The sequence below is a fragment of the Mesoplodon bidens genome (genome assembly GCF_964165515.1).
Source record: "Mesoplodon bidens genome assembly, chromosome: 11".
NCBI lineage: Eukaryota > Metazoa > Chordata > Mammalia > Artiodactyla > Ziphiidae > Mesoplodon > Mesoplodon bidens.
In genome coordinates this window covers 72,495,602-72,519,744 of record NC_138167.1, presented here as the reverse complement: position 1 = coordinate 72,519,744, position 24,143 = coordinate 72,495,602, and the positions used below count along the sequence as shown (strand labels likewise).

General features: G+C 46.8%; 1 protein-coding gene across 2 annotated transcripts in view; it reads left to right on the top strand.

Annotated features, from left to right (window-relative positions):
* The window catches only part of ABTB3 (ankyrin repeat and BTB domain containing 3), a gene marked incomplete at its 5' end in the record, with an annotated part of 310,688 nt that overhangs the window by 222,040 nt on the left and 64,505 nt on the right, over positions 1 to 24,143 (top strand). For both annotated transcript variants that reach the window (XM_081248697.1, XM_081248696.1), the window contains one exon: positions 17,079 to 17,231. In XM_081248697.1, coding sequence (XP_081104823.1) covers positions 17,079 to 17,231 — 153 coding nt within the window. The remainder of the gene's footprint in view (positions 1 to 17,078; positions 17,232 to 24,143) is intronic.

The window sequence follows — 24,143 nt, the reverse complement described above, 5'->3', positions numbered from 1 at the left end:
CTCTATCCCGGGAGGACGCAGGACAGGGGATGTACCTAGAAAGGTGGAAGGCATGAGACCGATGTTTATAATCACATTTGGGTAAAGCAAAGCTTCAACTTGGAAGTGTCCCAGTGATAGGCGAAGAGGATTACAGCAAGACGGAGAGACTGGAAATCTGGAAGCAGAATGAGAACAGGTGTGAGGAACTGATAGGAAAACCCAGGAGAACCCAGCCTATGTGCTGAGCATGTGTACAGGAGCTCCCCCTAGGCACTTTGTAGCATACAAGATGAGGTTCTGATTAGCAGAACTACCTTCCTCTTTGTGTTTTTCTTCATCTGATGTTTAAGTAGGTAGCAACTTAGACTAGATGTGTTAGATGCCTGGTGTACATGAAGACGCCTGAATGTAAACCTTTCATATAACTGCAGTTCTGTACCTGTTACCTCATCTTCTCAGTGGCCCTGTAAAGAAGGACCAATGGACATTATCCTCAGTCTTTAGGTGAGAGAGGAATCTAAGGGTTAGGTGGCATCTTTGCCTTATCCACTTACCATGCACCCAGCTTCCATTCAGAACCAACACCTGCACCCCAGACAAATATGAACACATACACACACACACCCGTACCCCCCCCTCACCCCACCCCCCAACCTCTTTGCCAGCCCATCCCTCCATCTCAGAGAAGTGCTACTCCTGACTTGGCCAGGCCTCCCCTCCCCGGCCTGGACTCATCCCTGGTTAGGATTTGCTTTGGTTACTCTCCCTCACCTGGGGCTGGCCCCAGAACGTGACCCCTTCACTCCATGATTGGGCAAAAGGGGCTGCAGGAATTCTCCTAAGAGGATTGGCCAGGTCATGGTACGTGGGTAGGGGACACACCCAGACCCCTTTCCATCTCATCAGATAATCAGCCCTGAATATCTTGCCTGTGTAGATGGAGAGGGTCGCCCTGGAGTACTGACCTAGACAAGGAATCCTTTCCTAGATAGCACCAACATACAGCTTAACAAATAGCCCTTTTGGCTTTCCTTTCATTAAAATCACAAGCTTCTTTCCTGGTTTCTGTCATCTTTCACTTCCAGATTCAGTGAAATGTAAAATTGGTAACATTTAATCCAAGAAGTAAATTATGCATATGTTTTCTTCTCATGCATATGGAGATTCCATGAATCTGCTAAATGGCCAAATGGTTGTTTTGTGTAGGCAGCAAAACTGCCTCCCTTCCTCCTCTAGTCTCTTCCTTGATTTTTTAAAAAAATATACATTTTGCAGCTGTATTTTTATTTATTTATCTATCTATCTATTTAGGCTGCACCAGGTCTTAGTTGTGACATGCGGACTCTCAGTTGTGGCATGTGGACTCCTCAGTTGCAACATGCAGACTCTTAGTTGCAGCATGCATGCAGGATCTAGTTCCCTATTCAGGGATCGAACCCGGGCCCTCTGCATTGGGAGCACAGAGTCTTACACACTGGACAACCATGAAAGTCCCTCTTCGTTGGTTTTTTAGGCTCTCTGGGGATTTCTCTTTTCTTTCCTTCCTTTCTCCATGTTCCTTTTTTATTTTTCTTTTTGCTGGGAAGTTCTATCCCATTTCTATCCCCCACATTTTCAAAGGACTCCCCCTCATTCTACATGGTGACATTCTCTTTTTTATTTTATTATCCCAGTTAATCTTGAGGCTTTGGCACAATCTGAGACAGATGATGTTTATCCACTCATCATTTATAATGAATCTAACTCTGAAAAAGGTTAGAACTAGACTCACAGTATGAGTTAGATATAACAGAACCACAAAACAAGGATAACAATACAAAAACATGTCGTTAACACTAAGGAAGACCACCGTACCAGAAAAATCTCTCCTAAGGTTTACTATTGCAATTGAACACAAAATTTAGCTTTGAGTTTCCTGGCCTCCAAGGCAAAAAGAGAAACATGCATTATAAAGCTCTCATTATCTTATTTAAAAAGGATCTTTTCTGACTTTAGCAAGTTCAGTCCAGGACTAGTACTCTTAGATCATTCCGGTGATCTGAATCACCTGGGGAATTTTTAAAAACAATGTATAACCAAGTCCAGGGTCACACTGAGGGAAATCATTGAACTGTGCTGAGAGCAGTCAGGTATTTTTGGAGTCACATGGTCACATCTGTAAACAATAGCATTCATTATATAAAAGTGGCCCTCTGGGTGAGGTGTGGGGGTGGAGTTTAAGAATCATGACTTTTTCCTGTGTGAGTAGATCTTAGAGTTCATATGGCTCAGTTTCCTCCTCCACAGGTGAGGAACTGAAGCTTCTCAAGGTCCCATGACTCAGCCAGTGGCACACTGGTCTTTGGAGAAGCCATATAAGAATGGCTAAGTGTGTGGACTTTGGCTTCTGGCAGACTTGGGATCAAATCCCAGGTCTGCACCAATACCTGTGGTATCCTATAGTTACTGAGTCTTGCAAAGCCTCAGTTTGCTCATCTGTAAATAGGGATGATAATAATAATAACCTTCCAAGGTTGTTACTATAGTTAAATGAAATAATATACATTTAGGCTTTCTGCACAGAGCCTGAAACATTGTAAGCACTTGAGTAGATGCTATAAAATCCTGATAACGTCGGTGATGATGTAGATCATGATAATGGAAAGAAAACGGAGTCAAAAATTAGGTTGCCTAATATCTACTGTAGCCTTTTTCCACTTCCACCAGGATTCCTGTCTGGAACTATACTGACCTGAAGGACATTCCTTACAACTGCACCATCCAGTAAGGTGGCCACTAACCACATGTGGCTATTTAAAGTTAAATTAATGAAAACTGAATAAAATTAGAATTTAGCTACTCAGTGGCACCAGCCACATTTCAGGGGTTCAGTAGCCACAGTGGCTTGTGGCTGTTGTATTAGACAGCACAGATTCAGAACATTTCCGTCATAGCAGAAAGTTCTGTTGGAAAAACTCCCTTCATGGCTTTTTCCCCCCCAACTTCCTCGTGGCAGTATGTTATTTCTTTCTTTATTTCAAAATATTATGCTATTATTCTAAGCTAGAAGGGAGGGTTCTCTGGTCTCTTAACTCTACTGTGAGTATACTCGAGGCCCACAAAGCCTCAAGGCACACAAGTCACATGGCTAGTTAGTGGCAGAGCCTGCTCCAAAACATGCTTCTAGCTCAATGCATGAGTCATTCCATGGAGGCCCGGGGAACCAGCTGTCTTAAGTCTGTGTTTTGATAAGTAGGGTTCTGATTGATCGGTGCTGGAGTATGAATTTAATCCATCCTGTCAGACTGCCAAATGCAGGGTAATGTGAGTTCAAGGGGTTTATTACAAGAGAACTAGAATATCATTTTCTCAAAGCCAAGCCCTGTGGCAAAGACACCAAGGGCATGTAGGGGAACCTCTAGACTATGCCCAGCCTCACTTTATCTCCTCTTTTTTTGGGTGAAGGAAGAGATTCTGCATGGTGTTTTAATTGATCTGTTAATGGAATATTATTCAGCCAAGAGAAAAAGAAAGAAAATCCTGCTATTTGTGACAACATGGATGGACCTTGAGAGCATTATGCTAAGTGAAATAAGTCAGAAAGACAGATACTGTATGATCTCACTTATAAGTGGAATCTAAAAAAGCTGAACTCAGAGAAACAGAGAGTAGAATAGTGGTTGCCAGGGGCTGGGGGTGGGGGAATTGGGGAGACGTTGGTCAAAGGGTACAAACTTCCAGTTATAAGAGGAATAAATTCTCAGGATCTGATGTACAGCTTGGTGACTATAGCTAACAATATTGTATTATATACTCGAAAATTGCTAAGAGAGTAGATTTTAAATGTTCTCACCACCAAAACAAAATGGTAATTATGTGAGGTGATGGAGGTGTTAACTAACCCTACTGTGGTAATCATAAAATATGTGTATCAAAGCATTACACTGTACACTTAACACTTACACTCTGGTGTATGTCAACTCAATCTCAATAAAGTTGAGGAAAAATAGCTAACATAAGCTAGAATTCCTTACAAGAGAACTTTTGCAAGCATAAAGACTTTGAGATATGTTTCTGTCTCCAAGAGTATCTATATTGTGATTTTTGGGGCTAATTTTGACAAGCTCAAAACCATTGTCAGTAAAATTTCAGAAGGTTGATGAACAAAATCAACTTCCTATGACATAGTTTATACCTTTAAATGAACAAACAATTCACTGTAACAAATATTTTAATAGATGTAGTTTCTGGGAACAAATACAATCTCAAGGTCAAAATTTGTAGTTTTTAGAAGATAACTACTGAAAAGAAATGTTTCTGTCTTTTTTTGCTAAACAGAAAGAAACTCAAATCCATGGTGACACAATAAAGGAAAAATAGAGATTTAATGTAAATGTTATGGGAACTGATATGAGTGTCACTTAGAATTAGATTTAGCTATCAGTGACAGAAAACTCAAATAGCAGGTGTTTACGGAAGATAGAAGCTTATTTCTCGTATAAACTAAGTCTGGAATTAAGAATCCAGGGCAGGTATGGCCACTTAACCAATCATCCTTCTACTATCTTTTTGCTCTGCTGTCATCACATGTGGTTTCCACCTCATGGTTCAGTTTGGCTGCTTGAGCACCAGCCATTATGTCTATATTCTTGTCAGCAGAATGGAAAAAGACCAGAGAAAGTTGGGCCTCCTCTATTTAGGGACTTTCCTAAGAGTCTTACAAGAAACTTCTGCTTATATCTTTGTAAGAACCAGTCTCCTGGCTGTAAGGGAGGCTGAAAAATGTAAGCTGGGTAGTCCTGAGCCCAGCTGAAGATTGGGGGTTTTATTACTAAGGAAGAAGAGGACACATATAAAGGGACCCAAGCAGTCTCAGCCAGAGTATAAAAAATTCTCCACTAACTTTCTAAACAAACAGTTGTGGTGAACCCATTGTTTTGCATTCTCAGAGGTATTTTTGTCAACCCATTTTTGATGTTTCTTTTCAAATGTTTTTCTGATTTTGTGTTTTTCAACTGCAATTCTCAGGGAAAATTAAAGTATTAGGAGTTTACAGTTTTATTGCAGGAGTTACAAGGCCCTGTGTGGTTCTTCTCCTGTCTCTCGCCAGTGTTGCCTCCTACCTGTCCTACCTCCTACCTCCCTCCACCACTATATCCCCTCCATCTCAGCTCCAGCCACACCCAGCCTGGGTACACTGTAGCCTCTGCCTGGAAATGACACGGTTACTAGCCCCAGCACTGGGTCCACCTGCCTTCATGTGTTTCCCAGTACTGCTGCTTATAACTGCTTGCCCTTAGGCACGTTACATAACCTCTCTGTGCTTCCTTTCATTATCTGTAGAATGAAGATCATAACGGTACTTACTTTATGGTTCTAGTCATTATCTAATGAAACAATGAAAGAAAACCACTCAGAACCGTGCCTAGCATGTAATGAGCCCTCAATAATAGCTCCCTTTGTTGAGCATTTACTATGTGCTCAGCACCTTACAGGGATGCTCTCATTTAATATGCCCAACAACCCTGTGGGGTAGCCTTACTATTTCTCCCATTTTACATATGAGGAAACTGGGGCACAGAGAAGTTCAGTAACTTGCCCAAGGTCCCACAGCAAATAATGGAGCCTGGGCTCAAATGTAGGGCCTTCTGTCTTCAGGCTGTGTGTCCGTTCCACCACACCAGCATTAGATTCAAAGGTGCAGTGGGTTTCTTTGTTAGGCTGCGTGCTGCCTTTTGGAGACTTTTATAATAATCCTCTTGGAGTCAGGGGCAGGCTCAGATGACCCCGGGAGCCCATCTCTGGCTTTTGCCTCTCGGTCTTGATGTGGCCAGGTCCTGCCTTTTTAGGTTTCTTGAGCCTCTGCTGCTAGGATATGAAGCTGTGCAGCCTTTGCCACCTCCTGGATGTTTATCTTTTGTACCCAAGGCTGCAAGGAAGGTTCTGTAGCAGCGTCAAACAGAGCCTATGGCTTCCCTCCCAGGGCCATTTATATCCCCTCTAGGCCCCATCATCATTCTATGCACTTGAGATCAGGTTCCCAGCACAGAGGCCTCTGCACTCCTAAGCCAGGCTCTGCTGTGCTGTAGCCAACAGCCTACAGAGGAGAGGTGCAGGCTGGTTTCTGGGCCCTGCATGATGTGTGAGGAAGGACTTCGGGCTTGCCAAGCATCCCTCAGCTCAGAGCTGGCATTCTCTAGACCTGAGAGTCTCAGCCTCAGATAGTCATCAGAAACCCCTGCAGAGAATGGACTAGATGCAGATATATATGACAAGTGTTAGTAGACCGAATAGTGGCCCCCAAAGAAAACGGGGCAACAAATAGATGTTATTTTATAAAGAAAAAGTGTCTTTGCAGATGCAATTCAGTCAAGGGTCTTGACATGGGGAGATTATCCTGCATTATCTGGGTAGGCCCTAAATCCAATCACAAGTGTCCTTATAAGAAAAGGGAGAGGGCCTCCCTGGTGGCGCAGTGGTTGAGAGTCCGCCTGCCGATGCAGGGGATACGAGTTCGTGCCCCGGTCTGGGAGGATCCCATATGCCGCGGAGCGGCTGGGCCCGTGAGCCATGGCCGCTGGGCCTGCGCGTCCGGAGCCTGTGCTCCGCAACGGGAGAGGCCACAAGAGTGAGAGGCCCGCATACCGCAAAAAAAAGAAAAAAAAAAAAAAAAAAAAAAAAAAAAAGAAAAGGGAGATTTGACACACACAGACAAGGAAGAAGTGATATAAACACAGAGGCAGAGATTAGAGTAATGTAGCCACAAGCTAAGGAATGCTAGCAACCACCAAAAGCTGGAAGAGGCAAGGAATGGGCTCTCCCCTAGATCCTCTGGAGGGAGCACGGCCCTGGGGACACCTTGATTTTGGACTTCTGGCCTCCAGCACTTTGTGAGAATAAACGTCTGTTGTTTTAAGCCACCAAGTTTGCCGTAGTTTGTTACAGCAGCAACAGGAAACTAACACACCCAGCAAATGGCAGGAACTCAGGACTGTGCATTTCAACCAGTTCCCCGGGTGATTTTGAGCTCCCCCTGCTGAAGATGGAAAACTAGATGGAGTACCTAGACTGAAATTCCAGGAGGACTGTGAATTCTTACTCTCCATCAGTTTTCCTCCTCTCCTATTCAAATTGTGAGAGAGAGGAGCATGTTGAGTGTTTAAATGCTGATGGGAAAGTCCAGAGAGGAAGTGGAGGTTGAGTTATGGGACCGCCGGGAGAGCAGTGATGGGGCCACGTGCCCAGGGAAGTGGGGGGTGGGGGGGTGGAGGAGGAGACCTTCCTCTCCAGGGTGGGAGGGCAGATGAAGGCTGGAGGATGTGCAGCTGTTTGTCCGCAGCGAGGAGACTGTTACTATTTGTATAGCATTTTTGCTCTGCTTGCACCTCCGCGCTCCATTCATGGACCCCGCAGCCCTCTAAATCACCTTCTTCAGAATGTGTGACAGGAAAGCCAAAGAAGGCTGGGTGGTCAGTCACATGCCCCTGCTGGCACTATTAGGGGAAATCACCTCCTCACCAGTACCCCTTGGCACTTGTCCCATTTCAGGGGATTTATATAATCACCCGTTGATGGGGTGGACTTCCACACATCAAGGGACTTGTCCTTTGGTATAGCATGGCTTACCCTTCCCTAAAAGCATTGACCCTACCCTACCCATGATGCCTTTGTCTCAGTTCCCAAGGGATGTGTCTGCACACTTGGGATACTGGGAAGTGGTCCTCTGTATGATCCAGCCCCCAAGCTTCCTCCCTGCCCCTGCCAATTGTGCATGATGTGGAAGGGGGTGGGATCATCGTAGAAAGAGGAGTCTGCATCACTGCAAATAATTAAGTCCCATGGCACCCGTTGCAGGTTTGTATTAGGTAGGGTTTTCCGGAGAAACAGAACCACTAGGTTGTGTGTATGACCCAGGAAAGAGTCAACGTTGCAGCTCAGATCTGAAGGCAGTGAGCTGGCAGTTTCCCTGTTTTTCGGAGGAGACCAGTCTTTTTTTCTCTTCAGGCCTCTAATTGATTGGATGAGCCCTACCCACCTTATGGAGGACCAATTGCTTTACTCAAAGTCCACTGGTTTTATTGTTAATCTCATCTAAAAACTACTTTCAACACCCAGCAACATCCGGACTACATGTCTGGGTAATATATGTTTGACCATATATCTGGGTAGCTGTGGACTAACCAAGTTGACACATAAAATTAACTATCACAAAGTGTATTTTTTAAGCATTTACATTCCCGGGATGATGCTAAACACTGTCATGAATACAAAACACCTATCAGACAATGGGATGGGAGCTTAGTTCATAACAAACTCCCTAAGACTGGGAGATGATGTTTCATAAGATTACTGGAAAACTAAAGGAGAATCCTGGTGCGAGGCAGAACCCACCTCCCCCGATAAAAGCTGAAATCACCAAACACTTGTTCTCCCAGCCTCCCCTACGGCTTGGTGCAGTCTTGTGACCTAGGTTCAGCCAATCCGACAGAGCCCCCAGGTTTAATCAGGAGGTCCAGGGACAAACAAGCTCCTTCTTCCCTTCTGTTGTCTCCTGGGCCTCTCGCCCCTCTTGCAGCTCTCTCCCTCCTTGCCTCACCTTCTCCCCCTGAAACATGATAACCGAATTCACCATCCCTGGTTTCTGGCTTGAGTCATAATAATTCCTAGGGCCTCGTTATTTAAATGTGGTCGATAGATTGGCAGCTGCATCATTGCCAGGGAGTTTGATAGAAATGCCGAGTCTCAGGCCCTACCCCAGACCCACTGAATCAGAATATGCATTTTAAAAAGATTCCAGACTATTCATATGCATATTAATATTGGGGAAGCACTGACCTAGCCCACACCGTTGGCGCCTCCTACTCCCGGGCTGTCTGCAGGAACCCCCCCCTCAGGCAAGCCCACCATACTTTGCACAGTTGGGCTGTCACTATAGTAACCAGCCATGGCCACCTCTGACCTCTGCCATCATCTTCCTAGCTTTGGTCTCACAACTACAGTGAGACGACAGTGAATATTACTATAGAAACCAGCACTGGATATTGTCTACTATCAATGCTGCTGCTTGTCCTTCACTCCCTGTTTCTCTGAAATTATGAGCCTCCCAAACCACAGTCAAATATCTAAATTCCTCTCCAGCCAAAGAAAGACTCAACGAATAACAAAGATGAAAAGTCGGAGCCACACAATTTATAAAGGAAAGGCATAGCAACTGCAGAGATTTGCTTTGATTTGAAAAGAGAAGATGGAAGCGTGGCTCTGTGTAGCAAGGCCTTTTCTTCCATCTGGCAGAGAGAAGGTTGACTGATGCAAAAAACAACGTTGGTGATGATGATGATGACAGCTACCGCTTACGAGCCCTTTCCTGGTACCAGGCACCAGGCTACATGTACCTCATCCCATCCAGTTCTCACAATAACCCTCTGTGTTAGTTTCCCATGGCTGCTGTAAAAAACTGCCACAGGGACTTCCCTGGTGGTCCAGCGGTTAAGACTTCACCTTCTAATGCAGGGGGTGCGGGTTCAATCCCTGGGCGGGGAGCTAAGATCCCACATGCCTCGCGGCCAAAAAACCAAAACATAAAACAGAAGCAATATTGTAACAAATTCAATAAAGACTTAAAAAAAATTTTTTTTTAATTTTTAATTAAAAAAAAAAACTGCCACAAACGTGCAGGCTCAAAACAACACAAACTGATTATCTTACAGTCTGGGGGGTCACAAGTATGAAATGAGTTTCACTAGGCTAAAGTTAAAGTGTCGGCAGGGCTGGTTCCTTCTGGAGGCTCCAGGGGAGAATCTATTTCCTTGCCTTTTCCAGCGTCTGGAGGCCACCTGAGTGCCTTGGCTCCTGGCCCCTTTCCTGCTTTAGTCCAACTTGCTTCTGTTGTCACATCTACTCCCTCCTTTGACCTTCTTGCCCCCCCTCTTCTAGCTTGGCTTGTGATTTCATTTGGGGCCCACCTGGATAATTCAAGACAGTCTTCCCTACTCAAAATCCTTAACTTAATCACATGTGCAAACTCTGTTTCATCAGATAACATTGACAGGTTCTGGGGATTAGGATATGGACATTTTAGGGGGGGCATTACACACCCTCTGACATAGGTGCTGTGTCAGCCACACCCTCTGACATAGGTACTGTTATTATCCCCATTTTCCCAGTGAGAGAAGTGAGGCATGACCATTGGAATACAGTCATGCTCCATATCCGTGGGGTCCACATCCACAGTTGGTTGAATCTGCAGATGCAGAACCTGCGAATACAGAGCGCCAACTGTACCGTGCCATTTTACGTAAGGGACTTGAGCATTTTGGTACCTGTGGAGGTCCTGGAACCAATTCCCCATGGATACCAAGGGACAACTATACTTTGTTCAAGGTCACACAGCTTGAACGTGGAGCTGGAATCCAGCTCTTAGTCAGCCTGTCTCCAAAGCCCAAACTTCTGACTTCTGCATGGGACAGCTTTCAAATAGCTTTAACTCATCCACTATTGTCGCTAGGAAATGAACAGAAAACCATCACACTCTAAAGAGTGTGAGCTTCCAATAGAAGCTCCTCTACCACAGACTAAAACCTCAAGGGCAGGGCAAAATTTAAGTCAATTAGTCTGCTGGGGCTTCCATAATAAAAAAAGGCGGCTTGTACAAAAGAAATCTATTTTCTCACAGTGCTGGAGGCTGGAAGTCCAAGATCCAAGTGTCAGCAAGTTTGGTGTTTTCTGAGGCCTCTCTCCTTGGCTTACAGACTGCTGCCCTCTTGCTGCATCTTTTACATGGTTGCCCCTCTGTGTCTCTTTGTGTGTCCCAGTCTCCTTTCTTATAAGGACACCAATCACACTGAATTAGGGCCCACCCTAATGGCCTCATTTTAATACAGTTACATTCTGAGGTTCTGGGGGTTAGGGCTTCAACATATGAATTTGGGGTGGACACAGTTCAGCCCATATCAACAAGTAATGCTTGGACTTCAGGAACAAGGCAGTTTAGGCATCCGAGATGAATTCCAGAGCCCTGTGAATGCCCTCATTCCCAGCTTTAACACTTGATTCACATTCTCCACCCCCATGTCTCCAACCTCACCTGCAGCAACCCTGTCAATACCCTGGCTTAGTCTCCTGTGGCTGCTGTGACAAATGGCCACAGACTTGGTGGGTTAAAACAACATATTTATTCTCATACAGTTCTAGAGGTCAGTAGTCCAAAGTCAGTTTTACCAGGCCAAAATCAAGGTGTCAGCAAGGCTGTTTTCTTCTGGAGGTTCTGAGGGAAGAATCCATTTCCTCATCTTTTCCAACTTCTAAATCTGCATCCCTTGCATTCCTTGGCTTGTGGCCCCTTCTTTCATCTTCAACCCAGCAGCAGAGCATCTTGCTTCCATATCACCTGTGTTGAATCTCCCTCTGTTTCCCTCTTATAAGGACCCTTGTGATTGCATTTAGGGCCTACCTGGATAATCCAGGCTAATCTTCTCAAGATCCTTAGCTGGGCCACATCTGCAGACTTTCTTTTGCTATCAGTATTCATAGGGAACCGACCGAATATCTTTGGGGGCCATTATCCAGCCAACCACAGTGATCCTTCCTCACACATGTCCTGGCCGCCCCATCTGTCCTGGAGGGCCAACTAGGACATGATGTGTGTGAAAGCCCTTGGTTGAGCTGTAAAGGTCTTTTCTGCCTCAGGGCCTTTGCACAGTCTGTTACTGCCACCTAGAACATCCATCTTTATACACGCACATTCACCTATGGCCAATTCCTTCCCATATTCAAGGTTTTGTCACCTCCTCAGAGAGGCCTTCCCACTAACCTATGTCAACCCTGTTTATTCTCTATCCCAGCACCCTGGCACTGATCACAGTTTGTCATTGCTTTATTACTTGTTAGTTTATGGGTTTCTTATCTGTCTCCCTGTTAGACTGTTAGCTCTATGAGAACATAGATGCATCCTGTTCTCCACTCCATCTCCAGCTCCTGGAAGCATACCTGCAATATGGGTGCTCCCTAAAGGACTGTTGGATGAATAAATGCTATTAATAGATGACATTTTATCAGTTACACACCCATGGCCAGGTTTGAGTTTTATCCTTAAAGGTTCTGCCTCTGAGGATGCCTGTGGCTCAATATTCCCCAAATCCATCATGACCTCTTTTTGGAAGGGTCCTATTTTCTAATCTCTCCAAAGCTTTCTGTGCCCATCACTAGGACCTTCATGTGCTTCTTCGCATCTTCCCTGATCTGCACACTAGACTCACCCTAAGCCCACAGGCAGCTGACTATTTCGATAGAATCAAAGAATTTTAGAGTAGGAAGGAATCAAACAGACCCAGGGTTGGCCAACTGTGACCCACCATCTGATTTCGTGAATAAAGTTTTCTTGGAATACAGCCAGCTCTGTCATGTATGTATTGTCTGTGGTTGCTTACTCACTGCAATGGCAGAGTTGAGTAGTTGCAACAGAAATTGTATGGCCCATAAAGCCTACTTACTACCTGGCCCTTTACAGAAGAGGTTTGCCAACCCCTGAAATAGACCCTCAGATCCAAACCCACCCACTTTACAGATGAAGATACTGAGAGCCAGAACTTTACAGACCAGAACCAGGGTCCTGCTATGAGCTCTTGGCAGATTCAGGACTAGAATTCAGTTCCTCAGAATCCTGAACAAACCAGGCTCTCCCACATACCCCACCATCCTCTTTAGCACCCAGCCCCTCCCCCGCGAGACTCCCTTTCCACTCTGGGTGGTCACCCTCATCACCAGCTCTCTCTTCAGCATTTCAGAAAGGCCCCACCCATGTATGTCCTTCTTGAATCTGGGCCCAACAACCTTCCTGAGCTGACTTGCCCGCTTGACCCTGCAAGAAACCCATCTAGGCTTTCTTTTCCCTTCTAGAACCTCTGGTCCCACTCCCACAAACCTTCTCTTCAAAAGCCTTAGCGACTATTTTTTTTTTAAGGTTTACTTCTTTTTAATTTTTTATTGAAATATAGTTGATTTATAATGTTGTGCCAGTCCCAGGCTCACAGCCAAGTAATTCTTTTTCAGATTCCCTCCCTACTACAGGCTACTACAAGATATTGAGTAGAGGTCCCTGTGCTATACAGTAGGGCCTTGTTGGCTATCTGTTTTATATATAATAGTGTGTAGTTTTAATCCTAAACCCCTAATTTATCCCTTCCCCCCTTTCCCCTTTGGTAATCATAAGTTTGTTTGCTGTCTGTTAGTCTATTTCTGTTTTGTAAGTAAGTTCATTTGTATCTTTTTTTAGGTTTCACATGTAAGTGATATCATCTGATATTTGTCTTTGTCTGACTTATTTCATTCAGTATGATAATCTCTAGGTCCATCCATGTTTGCTGCAAATTGCAATATTTCATTCTTTCTATGGCTGAGTAGTATTCCATTGTGTATATGTACCACATCTTCTTTATCCATTCATCAATCAGTCAACGGACATTTAGGTTGTTTTCATGTCTTGACTATCATAAATAGTGCTGCTGTGAACATTGGGGTGCATGTATCTTTTCGAATTATAGTTTTCTCCAGATATATGCCCAGGAGTGGGATCGCTGTATCATATGGTAACTCTATTTTTAGTTTTTTAAGACCATAGCAACAATTTTAATGGCCACTGGCCTGTTGAATGGACCGTGTCTCCCCTCTGTTCACCTCAGGCCACCTGCTCAGGGGTTATTAAACCTGGCTTGCTCCCAAATTTCCAGAGGAGCTTATTTAGAATACAGATGCCCAGGCCCCATCCCAGACCTGCTGAACCAAAACTCTGGGGGTCAAATTGAGGCCTTGGTAATTTTCACACACACACACCCTTCCTAACCTCCCCCAACCCCGTGATTCTGAGGTTGAATCCACTTCACTAAGCCATGAGCTTCTTGGGCTTCCTCTAGGTTTTAGTTACTACAGACAACTTCAGAACAAAGTCCGTAGCCAGTGGAACATTGTTGTCTTAAAAAATATATCAGGAGAATACAGTCTTTTTTCCCTCAGCATTCTCCACCCTCTCCTTAACTCAAGACCCTAGCATTCTTTCCCATCTCCAACTCCTCCAAATGAAACATCACAAATAATACTATTTTTCTTTCCTTCTGAGTAGCCAAGATAAGAAGATTTTTAGATGAGTTGCTGGCAAAGAATTCATGAGCTTATAAACTATTGAGGTCAGAGTGACAAAAAGAAGGCAATGATGAAAGGGAAAAATAGGTACATAGAAAATTCCAGCAGAGGCCGGAATCCTGGGATTCAAGGTTTCTTACTCTGGTGCTCACCAGCTGTCTTGGTAAAGGTGTTATTTTGAAGGCAGTAGAGCCTCTTTTTCTCCTCTTTGGTATTCATCAGAAGTTGCCTGTGTGCCCTGGGCCTCAGCATCTAACATGAAAGGCAACTGCTGAAGGGCAGTCTGTGCTAGAGACTCAGCGCCCCCAGGGACCGGGAGTTGTGGGCTATGCTTTGGGGGCCACTGAGCAAAGGAAAGGCAGACCAGGGCTTGGGGGTGCTGCCTCTGAAAATACAACCCAGAGGGGCATTCTCTGAGTACCCGGGGCTGGTTTTAGCAGTGATGGAGACATGGTGACAAAAATAAGTCCTGCTCACCTGAGACTGTAGAATCCAATTCAATTTCAAGTCAGCGTGTTTATTGAGTGCCTGATTCAGTTTAGGTGATGGAGAGACTGAGAGAATGAGGACGACAGCCTAAGCAGCAGGCTGATCTGGGCAGAAATTCCATGGGAGCCTGCCCCACAGGTCCATGGGTCCAGAAACTTGATTTTATCTGTTTCACCCAGTAAGAAATTGATAAATCTTAGTCCATTTCATGAACACATTATTTATTAAGTGCTCACAGCCTGCCAGGCACTGCCCTGGGAGTAGGGATGGGGCTGGATCAGTGAACCCAGCAGTTCCAGGTCCCTGCCCCATGGAGCTTACATTCTAATGCGGAATCTGCAAGGCTGGTGAGTAAGGCCACTGGGGTGAGGGCTACCATGGGAGGAGTCCATGCTGGGAGGAGTCCTCAGGAGAAATGTTTAGGGAGAGGTGGGATTCGAACTGTGGTTTGAAGGTTAAGTGGGATGTGGCTTTTTAAAGGGCTGGAGGCCTTACAGACAGGGGATTGAGCTGCATGAGCAGGAACGAAAATGGCATGCCATCAAAGGTCCAAGACCAGATCGGCTTCGCCTGGGGCTGGGAAGGAAGCTGGACAAGAGAACATGGATGGGAACCACATGGGGTTATAGCACATAGGCTATGTAGTCAAATGTCTTGGGTCTGACTCCCAGCTCTCGTACTTGCTAACCTTGTGATGCAGGGCATGTTACTTAACCTCAATAAACTTCATTCTCCTGATCTAGAAAATGGGCATAATCATAACTAGCTTGTAGGTTGGTCCTAAGTATTTAGATGAGATCATGAATGGGATTAACTGAGATGAATGTAAAAGCTGTTTAATCTTAACATTGGATAAATAGGTTGCTTTCTAAGAAAACAGGCACCTGCCACCAAAACTGGGTGGGAAGCTTGTGACATCTACATACTGTGAGGGGGTTGCTGCCTTGGGTAAATAAACCCTTTATTTACCAACCTTTTCTCCGTCCCGTGGCAGCCATGCTGGACTGAATGGCAGCACCGGGGCTAGGGTGAGGCAAGAGAGCTTCTAGAACATATTTACTTGATCTGACCCTCTTAAATTTTGCACCCAGGCGCCCCATGTGCCTCACCCTGGTCATAACCATGTTGAATGGTAGGACACCTGTTTGATCTACACCATGCGTTTCTCAAAGTGTGGCCCTTGGTCTACCTAAATCAATATCATATGGGCTGCTTATTAAAATTATATTTGTGGACCCTATGCAATCAGCATCACTGGAGATAAGGCCAGGGAATCTGCATCCCCCACCACACACACGCTCACACACACACACACACACTCACACACACACACTCATACACTCTCAAAACCAGGTGATTCTCAGGCCCTATACCATACCTTAGAGCAGAAGTTCTTCGAGTTTGCCCCTCCAGCCCGGCAGCATCAGTATGGCCCCAGAACTCATTAGAAGGGCAGATTCTTGGCCACCTCCCCTGATCTACTGAATCAGACCCTCTGGGGGTGGAACCCAGCAATCTGCATTTTAACAAGCCCTCCAGAGAATTCTGATGTGCGTTAAGGTCACCTGGGGGATGTTTTAAACACTACCAATGTCCAGCCCAATCCTAGATAAATTAAATCAGAATCCCTGGGATAGGACTCAGGTATCAGTATTTTCCAAAAGCTCCCCTGCCCTCAATCCTAATGTGAGGATGGAGTTTATAATAATCACCAGAAGAAATAAGAAGATGGCACAAATGTATTACACTTAGAAAGTTATAGTTCAGCCTTAAGCATTATCTCGGTGAATTCTGGCGGCGAGTTGCACCCCTGCTGTGATCCCTTTAGCGGGTGGGAGCAGGAGACTTCCCAAAGCTTCAGGGGTGTGGCCGAGACCCCAAAGCGCCGCCCCTTCCTCCCCCGCACTTTGCTGGTAGTTCTGGGCTGCCCCGTCAGGCTCGCGGGGAAGGCTCCTCGTTTCCAGACGCTAAAGCCTGCTGACGGCTTGGTGCTTGGGCAGAGCTGAGGCCTGGGAGAGCTCCAGAAGGGTGACAGGGAGCAGCTAGGGGTGGGAAGAGAGAGTTGGAGGACGATTTACGATTGGCCTCACCATGGGGAGCCCCAAGTCCTAAAAACCCCAGGAGCTGATTGGATTTTCTCCTAAGCACCCGACTCTGTGCATGGTGCTTTAAGTGAGTCATCTTTATGTTCACATGATCGCTGAGGAAGATTACACTCACAGAAGAGTCACATCGTGGCCTTTGTCACATTATCCCCGTTTTGCAGATGAGGAAACTGAGGCCCAAAGACTCAGGAGAGCCTGACCCGAGGTCACCAGTGCGGTCCGGATGTCTCCAAAGGTCCTCCCACTTTGAATTGAGAGACAGGGTCTCCAGGGAAAAGGGGGTGGGGATAGGGAAGGGGGGAGGGTTGGTGATGAGCGGTGGGGGTGGGTCTGAGCTGGCAGCTCCCGCTGCGGCCCCCCTAACGCGTCTCGGTCCCTCCCCTGCCGCAGGCCCTTCCTCGTGCTGCCGCCACTGATGGAGTGGATCCGGGTGGCCGTGGCGCACGCCGGCCACCGCCGCAGCTTCTCCATGGACAGCGACGACGTCCGCCAGGCCGCCCGGCTGCTGCTGCCCGGCGTGGACTGCGAGCCGCGCCAGCTCAGGTAGGGCGGCGGGCGGGAGATCGGGGGCGGTGGGGCGCAGGGAGGGCGCCCTTCCCCGCACACCCAGCCCGCGTCCGGGTGCAGGGAGAGCGGCCGCAGCCCGTGGGGCTCGGGGCTGTTTGCGCCCGGGGCGGTGTACGCCAGCAGCCTTGCCGTCGCTGAGATCGAGGCTTCGCTGGTTTAAAGGACAGACGCCGGCTTAACAATGACCAGGTCCTTCGAGTTGCAGGGATGGAGGTGGACAGGGAGCAAGGCTCTGTGGGAATGCTCCTGATTCTTCGATTGCAAGATATCTATTCATATTCTTTCTTTTCTATTCTCCTTCTTCCTCTCTGTCTCCCAGCCCTTCACTCCCTCTCTTCCTCCTTCCCTCTCCCTCCCTCTCCCCCTCCCTCCCTCTTCTTCCCTCTCTCCCTCTCTCCACTAGAAGTAAATTATTGTCTTCCTGTAGTTTTCTAGCAAAACCTTGCAGAGTAGAATTTCTGGCTGGGTCAGAGCCCGCCTATGCTCTTTCACTTGCACGGGGATGGAGCGACTCTCCCTCCATCTCTCACGCCTGCATTCAGGTCTCTCCTGCATCAGGGTGGGAATTATTCTCGGGCTGCTCAGGGACCCCATGCAGGGGCGCTCACATTTATCCAAAGTGAAAGAAAGGAAACAGCTCGCTCAGTTGAGTCAAAACCTGGTTCTAAATGCAGAAAATACAGACACTCAGACGTAGGTGTGTGTGCACATGTGGTGTACTTTCTTGACTCCCTGCACTGTTGTCCAGGTGGTCATTGTCACCATTTTCAAATCCCCATTACCCACCAGATGAGACACTGTCCTTCCTCTAAAGTTCATCTAGCCTGTGATGTGGCCAGGCTGCAGAGATGTCCACCCTTCCAGGATATGATTGGAGGTCTTCAAGGAAAGAGAGGGTTTTCAGTATGAAGTATAGCCCATTGAGGGCCCAGATGCCCCGCAGCCCAGGAACATGCAGGGGCCTGATGGAAGTCAGCAAGCATTTACTGAATGCTTACCATAAGCTGAGCACTGTTCTAAGTGCTTTACACAGATTAATGAATATCGAATATTCTCCAACCTGTATGAAGTGGGCATTATTATTATGCCCACTTTACAGATAAGGAAACTGAGGCACAGATAGGTTAAGTGACATGCCCAAGGTCACAGGACTTGTAAGTGGTGGAGCCAGGATATGAATTCAGGCAGCCCAGACCCCCAGGCCCCCATAGTTCTAACCACTGAGTTGTACTTTCCTCGGGTTTCTGTCTAGACAGAATCTGTCTGTGCCACCATCCCTTACATCTTGTCACCTAGAATAACAACAGGTCTCAGGGAGAGAGACAAGGGAGCAGCCATTTACTGAGCACCTACTATGTGCCTGTTATTAATTGCAACAAGAGATTTGCATTCATTACTTGTCTCCTTTGAGCCCTGAAGCAGCCTCCTGAGGTTAGTATAAGCTTCCCATTTTAACAGATTGGGAAGCTGTTGCTGGGACAGCTTATAGGTGGAGATATCAGGGATGCGATCCTTGTAGCTCATATTCCAAAGCCCATCCTCTGCCCACCAGACTCTCCTGCCTCCTGTTTCATGGGCATGGCTATGCTACCTGCAGGCTCACTCCCACTGCCCCTGCTCACTGTCCCCAGCTCCAACCTGGGATGACCTTCAGACTCCAGCTCTCTTCCTTGCAGCAAACCTGAAACTGCTGGGTGGCAGGGAAAGTAAGATGCTTCCTTAACTCTTGTCGACAAAGCACTCCTTGTTTGTCATGCTCTCAGGAAACCCCATAGCCTAAAGGTTAGGAGCCTGGGCTCCAGAGTCCTGTTGCCTGGGTCCAAATCTCACCACCATGGCTAATTAGCTGTGCAAACTTGGGCAAGCTTGTTAACCTCTCTGGACCTTTTTCCCCACCCATAACATGAACATAATAATAGCAGCTCCCTCGGAGATTGGTGCAAGCACAAAGCAGGGTCATGAACATGAAGGACCCGCAGAGACAATGCCTAAAAGGAAGTGAACATTACCCTAAACCTCTACTATCCCTGCAGTAATAATGCAAGCTTATACCTAGGTATTGCTTTATCTTTTCTTTGTAAATTTATTTATTTATTTATTTATTTATTTATGGCTGTGTTGGGTCTTCGTTGCTGTGCGGGCTTTCTCTAGTTGCGGCGAGCGGGGGCTACTCTTTGTTGTGGTGCGCAGGCTTCTCATTGTGGTGGCTTCTCCTGTTGCAGAGCACAGGTTCTAGGCAAGCGGGCTTCAGTAGTTGTGGCACGTGGGCTCAGTAGCTGTGGCGCACGGACTTAGTTGCTCTGCGGCATGTGGGATCTTCCCTGACCAGAGATCGAGCCCATGTCCCCTACACTGGCAGGGGGATTCTTAACCACTGCGCCACCAGGGAAGTCCCGGTATTGCTTTATCTTAACACTTTCTCATGTGAACCTCAAAACAAACACTCTTGCTATCTGGGAAGGTAGTGCTTCCCCATTTTACAGAGAAAGAAATCAAGGCCAACAAGATTAGGTAACTCTTCCAACATCACACAGATACTAAGTGACAGAGTTAGGAGCCGAATATCAAACCCAGACACCCAGAGATGTAACCAACTTTTCTGGTCCTCACCCTAGACCTAGAGTCAGCCCTCTTGGTGGATGCTGATAACCTTCTTCCAGATGCTTCTATTTCATGTACTAATTCCATAGACTGAACAGGAGCTCCAAGGGCTGCTGTCATCTTTATGTTCTTTCCCCAACACAGAGCTTTTGCTACATGGTCTAGTGACCAGATATGTGCCATTTGACAGTCACACCAAGGATTTCCATTTCAATGTCTGTCCAGTTTGAGGCATCAGCCCTGCCATTCGGGATGTGATTGTGATCACCTGGCAGGCCAAGATGCACACAGAGCAGCAGAACAAAGGAATTCAGTTCCACTTGAGTCTCTAGGCTATTTTTAGTGATTTACCTCTCAATTCTTGACTCTTCTGTCTCCAGGATGATGATTTGTATGTAGAAACTATACGAATTGATTGTTCCAGCCAAATTTTCATCATTTGGAAATCATATTCCGAGAGAAAACTAAAATATAATGTTTCATTATAAATTTTCCTAAATCATAAGTGTAAGACAAGTTCCATTAACTAGACCAAATTCAGTACATGATACAATGAGCCAGTTTGTTTTTGTTTTTTTTTTTTAAAGAGTACCTATTTTTCAGTCTGGTCAACATACAGATACATCTATACATATATCTCCCAATCACATTTAGTGTGACGTGAAATAGGAATTACTGTCTCCAGTTTTCAGGGGATGGGATCAAAGAAGTTTTGTTCATTCAGATAGCCAACAAATAGGTATTGGACGCCTACCTTGCACTAACAGTCTTCATGGTGTGCCATCCCCAACAATTCTGCAAAGCAGACTTTATTATCCCATTTTACAGATAGAAGCACTGAGGCTAGTTGCGGTTATGGGACTTGTCCAAGGTCACACAGCTACTGTGAGGCAGATGAGGTGTAGGATGGAGGACTTGGCAAGTGGACTTGTCTTTCTACCCTCCCAGACATTCATCTTCAAAGTTGCCAGGCAGGCTTCTAGTTCTGACTCATTTGGAGCCGAACATACCTCTCTGAGTCATCAGCCTTAGAAAAGTGTGGGTGGTTTGGTGTTCTAACAGATGCGGGAACTTGGGACGTGGTGTTGGCAGCTGGAGTGTCAGTGACTGTTAGCACATGTAATTACCTACCAGCTGGCTGAGGCTTCCTGGTGGGGAGGCAGCCTGGACACCAGCCGGGACAGAGCAAGCAGAGTCAAGGAATTCCAGGTCTGACGCTAGTGCTGCATTGGTTTTCACAGTGACCTTGGTCAGTCCTATGGGAGCTCTGCTTTTGTCTTTATTCTGCTACAGTAAAGCCTCACCATGGCTATTGGGTTTATACCAAAGGAACACCATTTAATGCAGCTGCAGATTGTAAGCTGACAGAGGTGACCCATTTATTCTTCCTTAATTAAAGTATCAGATCATTGAAACCTGGGAATTTGGGCCCTTTCTTTTCTTTTTCATGCCCTTCGGGAAGTGGGGGAGGAGGGAAGTAAGAATAAAGGAAAGAACAAATAATACATCCTGGAGCAGTTTGTACATTTTCTTATTAATAATTGGCTTTGAAACATTTCAGAAATACAAAGAGTGAATACTGTTGTTTTCCCCATATTTTTAAGGGGCAGTTTTTCTGCTCCAGAGTGAGGCTGTGTTAAAATAACGATAGTAAAGGGTGTTCTCAAATCCTATCTTAGTTGATAAACGGCACCTACCAACAAGAGTTGGGGGTTGTTAGAACGATGAGCTCACTCCAGGAAATGGTTAATCTTTTTGCAAGTGTTTCTTAAATTCAAACCAGATTTTGAGCAGTCCAGAATGGATGTTTGGGGTGATAGGATGCTAAGAGTATCAGGACGGAGACCTGGGTCATTATGTTCTTTCCTTTGCTCTTCTGGTACCTTTTTTTGAGCACCTAAGGCCAAACCCCACACTAGATGCTCTCATCTGGGTCTGTTGCTTTCTAACGGGTCACCTTTGGCAGGTCACCTTGCCCATCTCACAGGGCCAGGTTCATCCCCTGTAAAGACGGGGGTGACAACTGCTTCGTGGGGTGGGGAACCTCAGTAAGAGGTCACATATGAATTTTAAAAATTGCACCACTGCTTGGTCTGCCCCTTTTAACCCTTCCCAGGTCTCCTTGGCACCTCTTGAGGTTAATAGGTTTTGTTATTTGTCTGGTTTGGGTCAAGGTAGGTTCTAAGACGAAGTTTATGCCACAGCAGCACCTGAAGTGAAATGCTGGTGCCTCTGAGACGGCCCTATAAGGACAGCTGGAAGTTTGGGTTCATTTGCCAAACATGGGCCGAAAATGTATTGGGTGCTGATGGCCCACCAGAACCTGGTGGGACCCAGGGACACCAAGTCAGGGAAAGCCCAGCTGCTGCCCACCACATAGGAAGCAGGCCTGGTGCTGCTGGAGCCACTGGTCCTCATTCCTGTAAGCACCCGTGGCCCTTTAAAAAGAGGATCACCCAGATGAGGGGAATTCCAGCCCTTGGTGTCAGAAGGAAAGATGCTCTCCACCCATTCTTTGCCCCATCTGTATGGAGCCAGGTCTTATTCGGGGCTCAGAGGAGACAGAGTCCCTGGGGCTTACATGCTGCTGGGGAGACACCAGTAATAGACAGTAGCCAACGGATTAGCAAAATAATCTCACAGAGTCTGAGTACTACAAAGAAAGTGAAACGGAGTCTGGGGTAGAGAGGAGTTGAGGAGAAAAGAACAGGGCACCTTGGGACCTCGGAGAGGAAGGGACAATGTCACATGCCTGCTGTAAAGGAATACTTGGTATCCTGGCCAGGGGCTTATGGAGAAAACTGGGGACGTGGTGGGAGATCTGGAGCCACACCCATGCCAGCCATTTCCCTTGGTCAAGTCCACATCGACCCCTGAATTCAGACCTGGGCCTCCCTGTTCTCTCCCTCAAAAGGCCACCTCGGCAGAGGCCAAGCACCTGGGCCCTGCACGTGGCTCTGTGGGGCCCTGGAAGCCTCCCCAGCCTCTCAGAGCCAGACCCACGCTCTCCTCTCCCCTGGAGAGCCCTTGTCCTTGCTGCTCCCCAGCCTCTCCGGCTTGAAGTGCAGCCTCGCGATGCCAGCTCCTTCACCTCCAGAGAGCATTAAGCCTGTGCTGCCAGCCCCCCAGTGACCCCATTAGAACCACTGCTGCCCCTGCACTGATGTCAGCGCATTAGCGCCTCCTGCAAGACAGGAAGCTGCCCTCTCCCTGACCCCAGGAGGGCTGCTCTTGGGCTCAGCTGTCCTCCCTAACAGTGTCAGGGACAGGCCACAGCACAGCTCCAGGAGCCGAGCTGGCGAGGCCGCCCTGCACTCAGCAGACACAGGCCAAGCACCCACTGTGCACCTGGCCTATCGTGAGTTAGACTGGAGGTGGTGGGCAGAGAGGTCGAAGGAATTACAGAAAAATCTGGTAAATGCTCTAATAGAAGGCAGTAAAGATCTAGGTCTGGGAGAGCTCGAAATGCAAGAGGTACCATTTGATCTGAATCCTGAAGAACAAACAGATTTATCAGGTAGAGAAGGCGAAGGGAGGAGAGGAGAAAGGGCATTAGAAAAAATAAGTCCACAAAGAGGGAACCATGTATGTAAAGGCCAAGGGGAGAATGTGTGTTGGAGGAAACAGGGAATTCAAACTGAGAACACAGGGTTCAACCAACACTGCTCTGAACACCTCCTGTGGGCCAGGCCCTGTGCCAGGCATTGGCTACAGCGCAGAAAGCCGGGCTGAATTCTGCCCAGGGAGGGCCTTGTATGCCACGCCGAAGACTTTTGACTATATCCTGCAGGAGGTAGGAGGCATCACAGATAATTAAGTATGGGACTGACATCAGAGTTGTATTTTAGAAAGGGGAGCTGGTGGTGACAGGGAAGATGGGCTGAGGTGGGCAGGGGCCTCGAGTCAAGAAGTTCTTGCAGGGATCCAGGTGAGAGATGCTGACAGCTGGAGTGACACAGAAGCAGTGGGGATGGAGAGATGCTAGAGAAACAGAGAAGATAGAAGCAGCAGGACTTGGGGGCACATGTGGGGGGGGGAGGGACTGAGCAGTGTTAGAGGTGGCCCTGGTGGGCGGCGGGGGAGAGGGGCCTGGGGAGTTAGTGTTTCATGGGTACCGAGTTCCAGTTTGGGAAGCTGAAAAGTTCTGCAGATGGATGGTGGTGATGATTGCACAACAATGTGAATGTACTTAATGCCACAGAACTGTACACTTAAGATGTTAAAACGGTCAATTTTTATGTTATATATACTTTACCACAATTTAAAAGATTAGACCTGGTGTGTTAT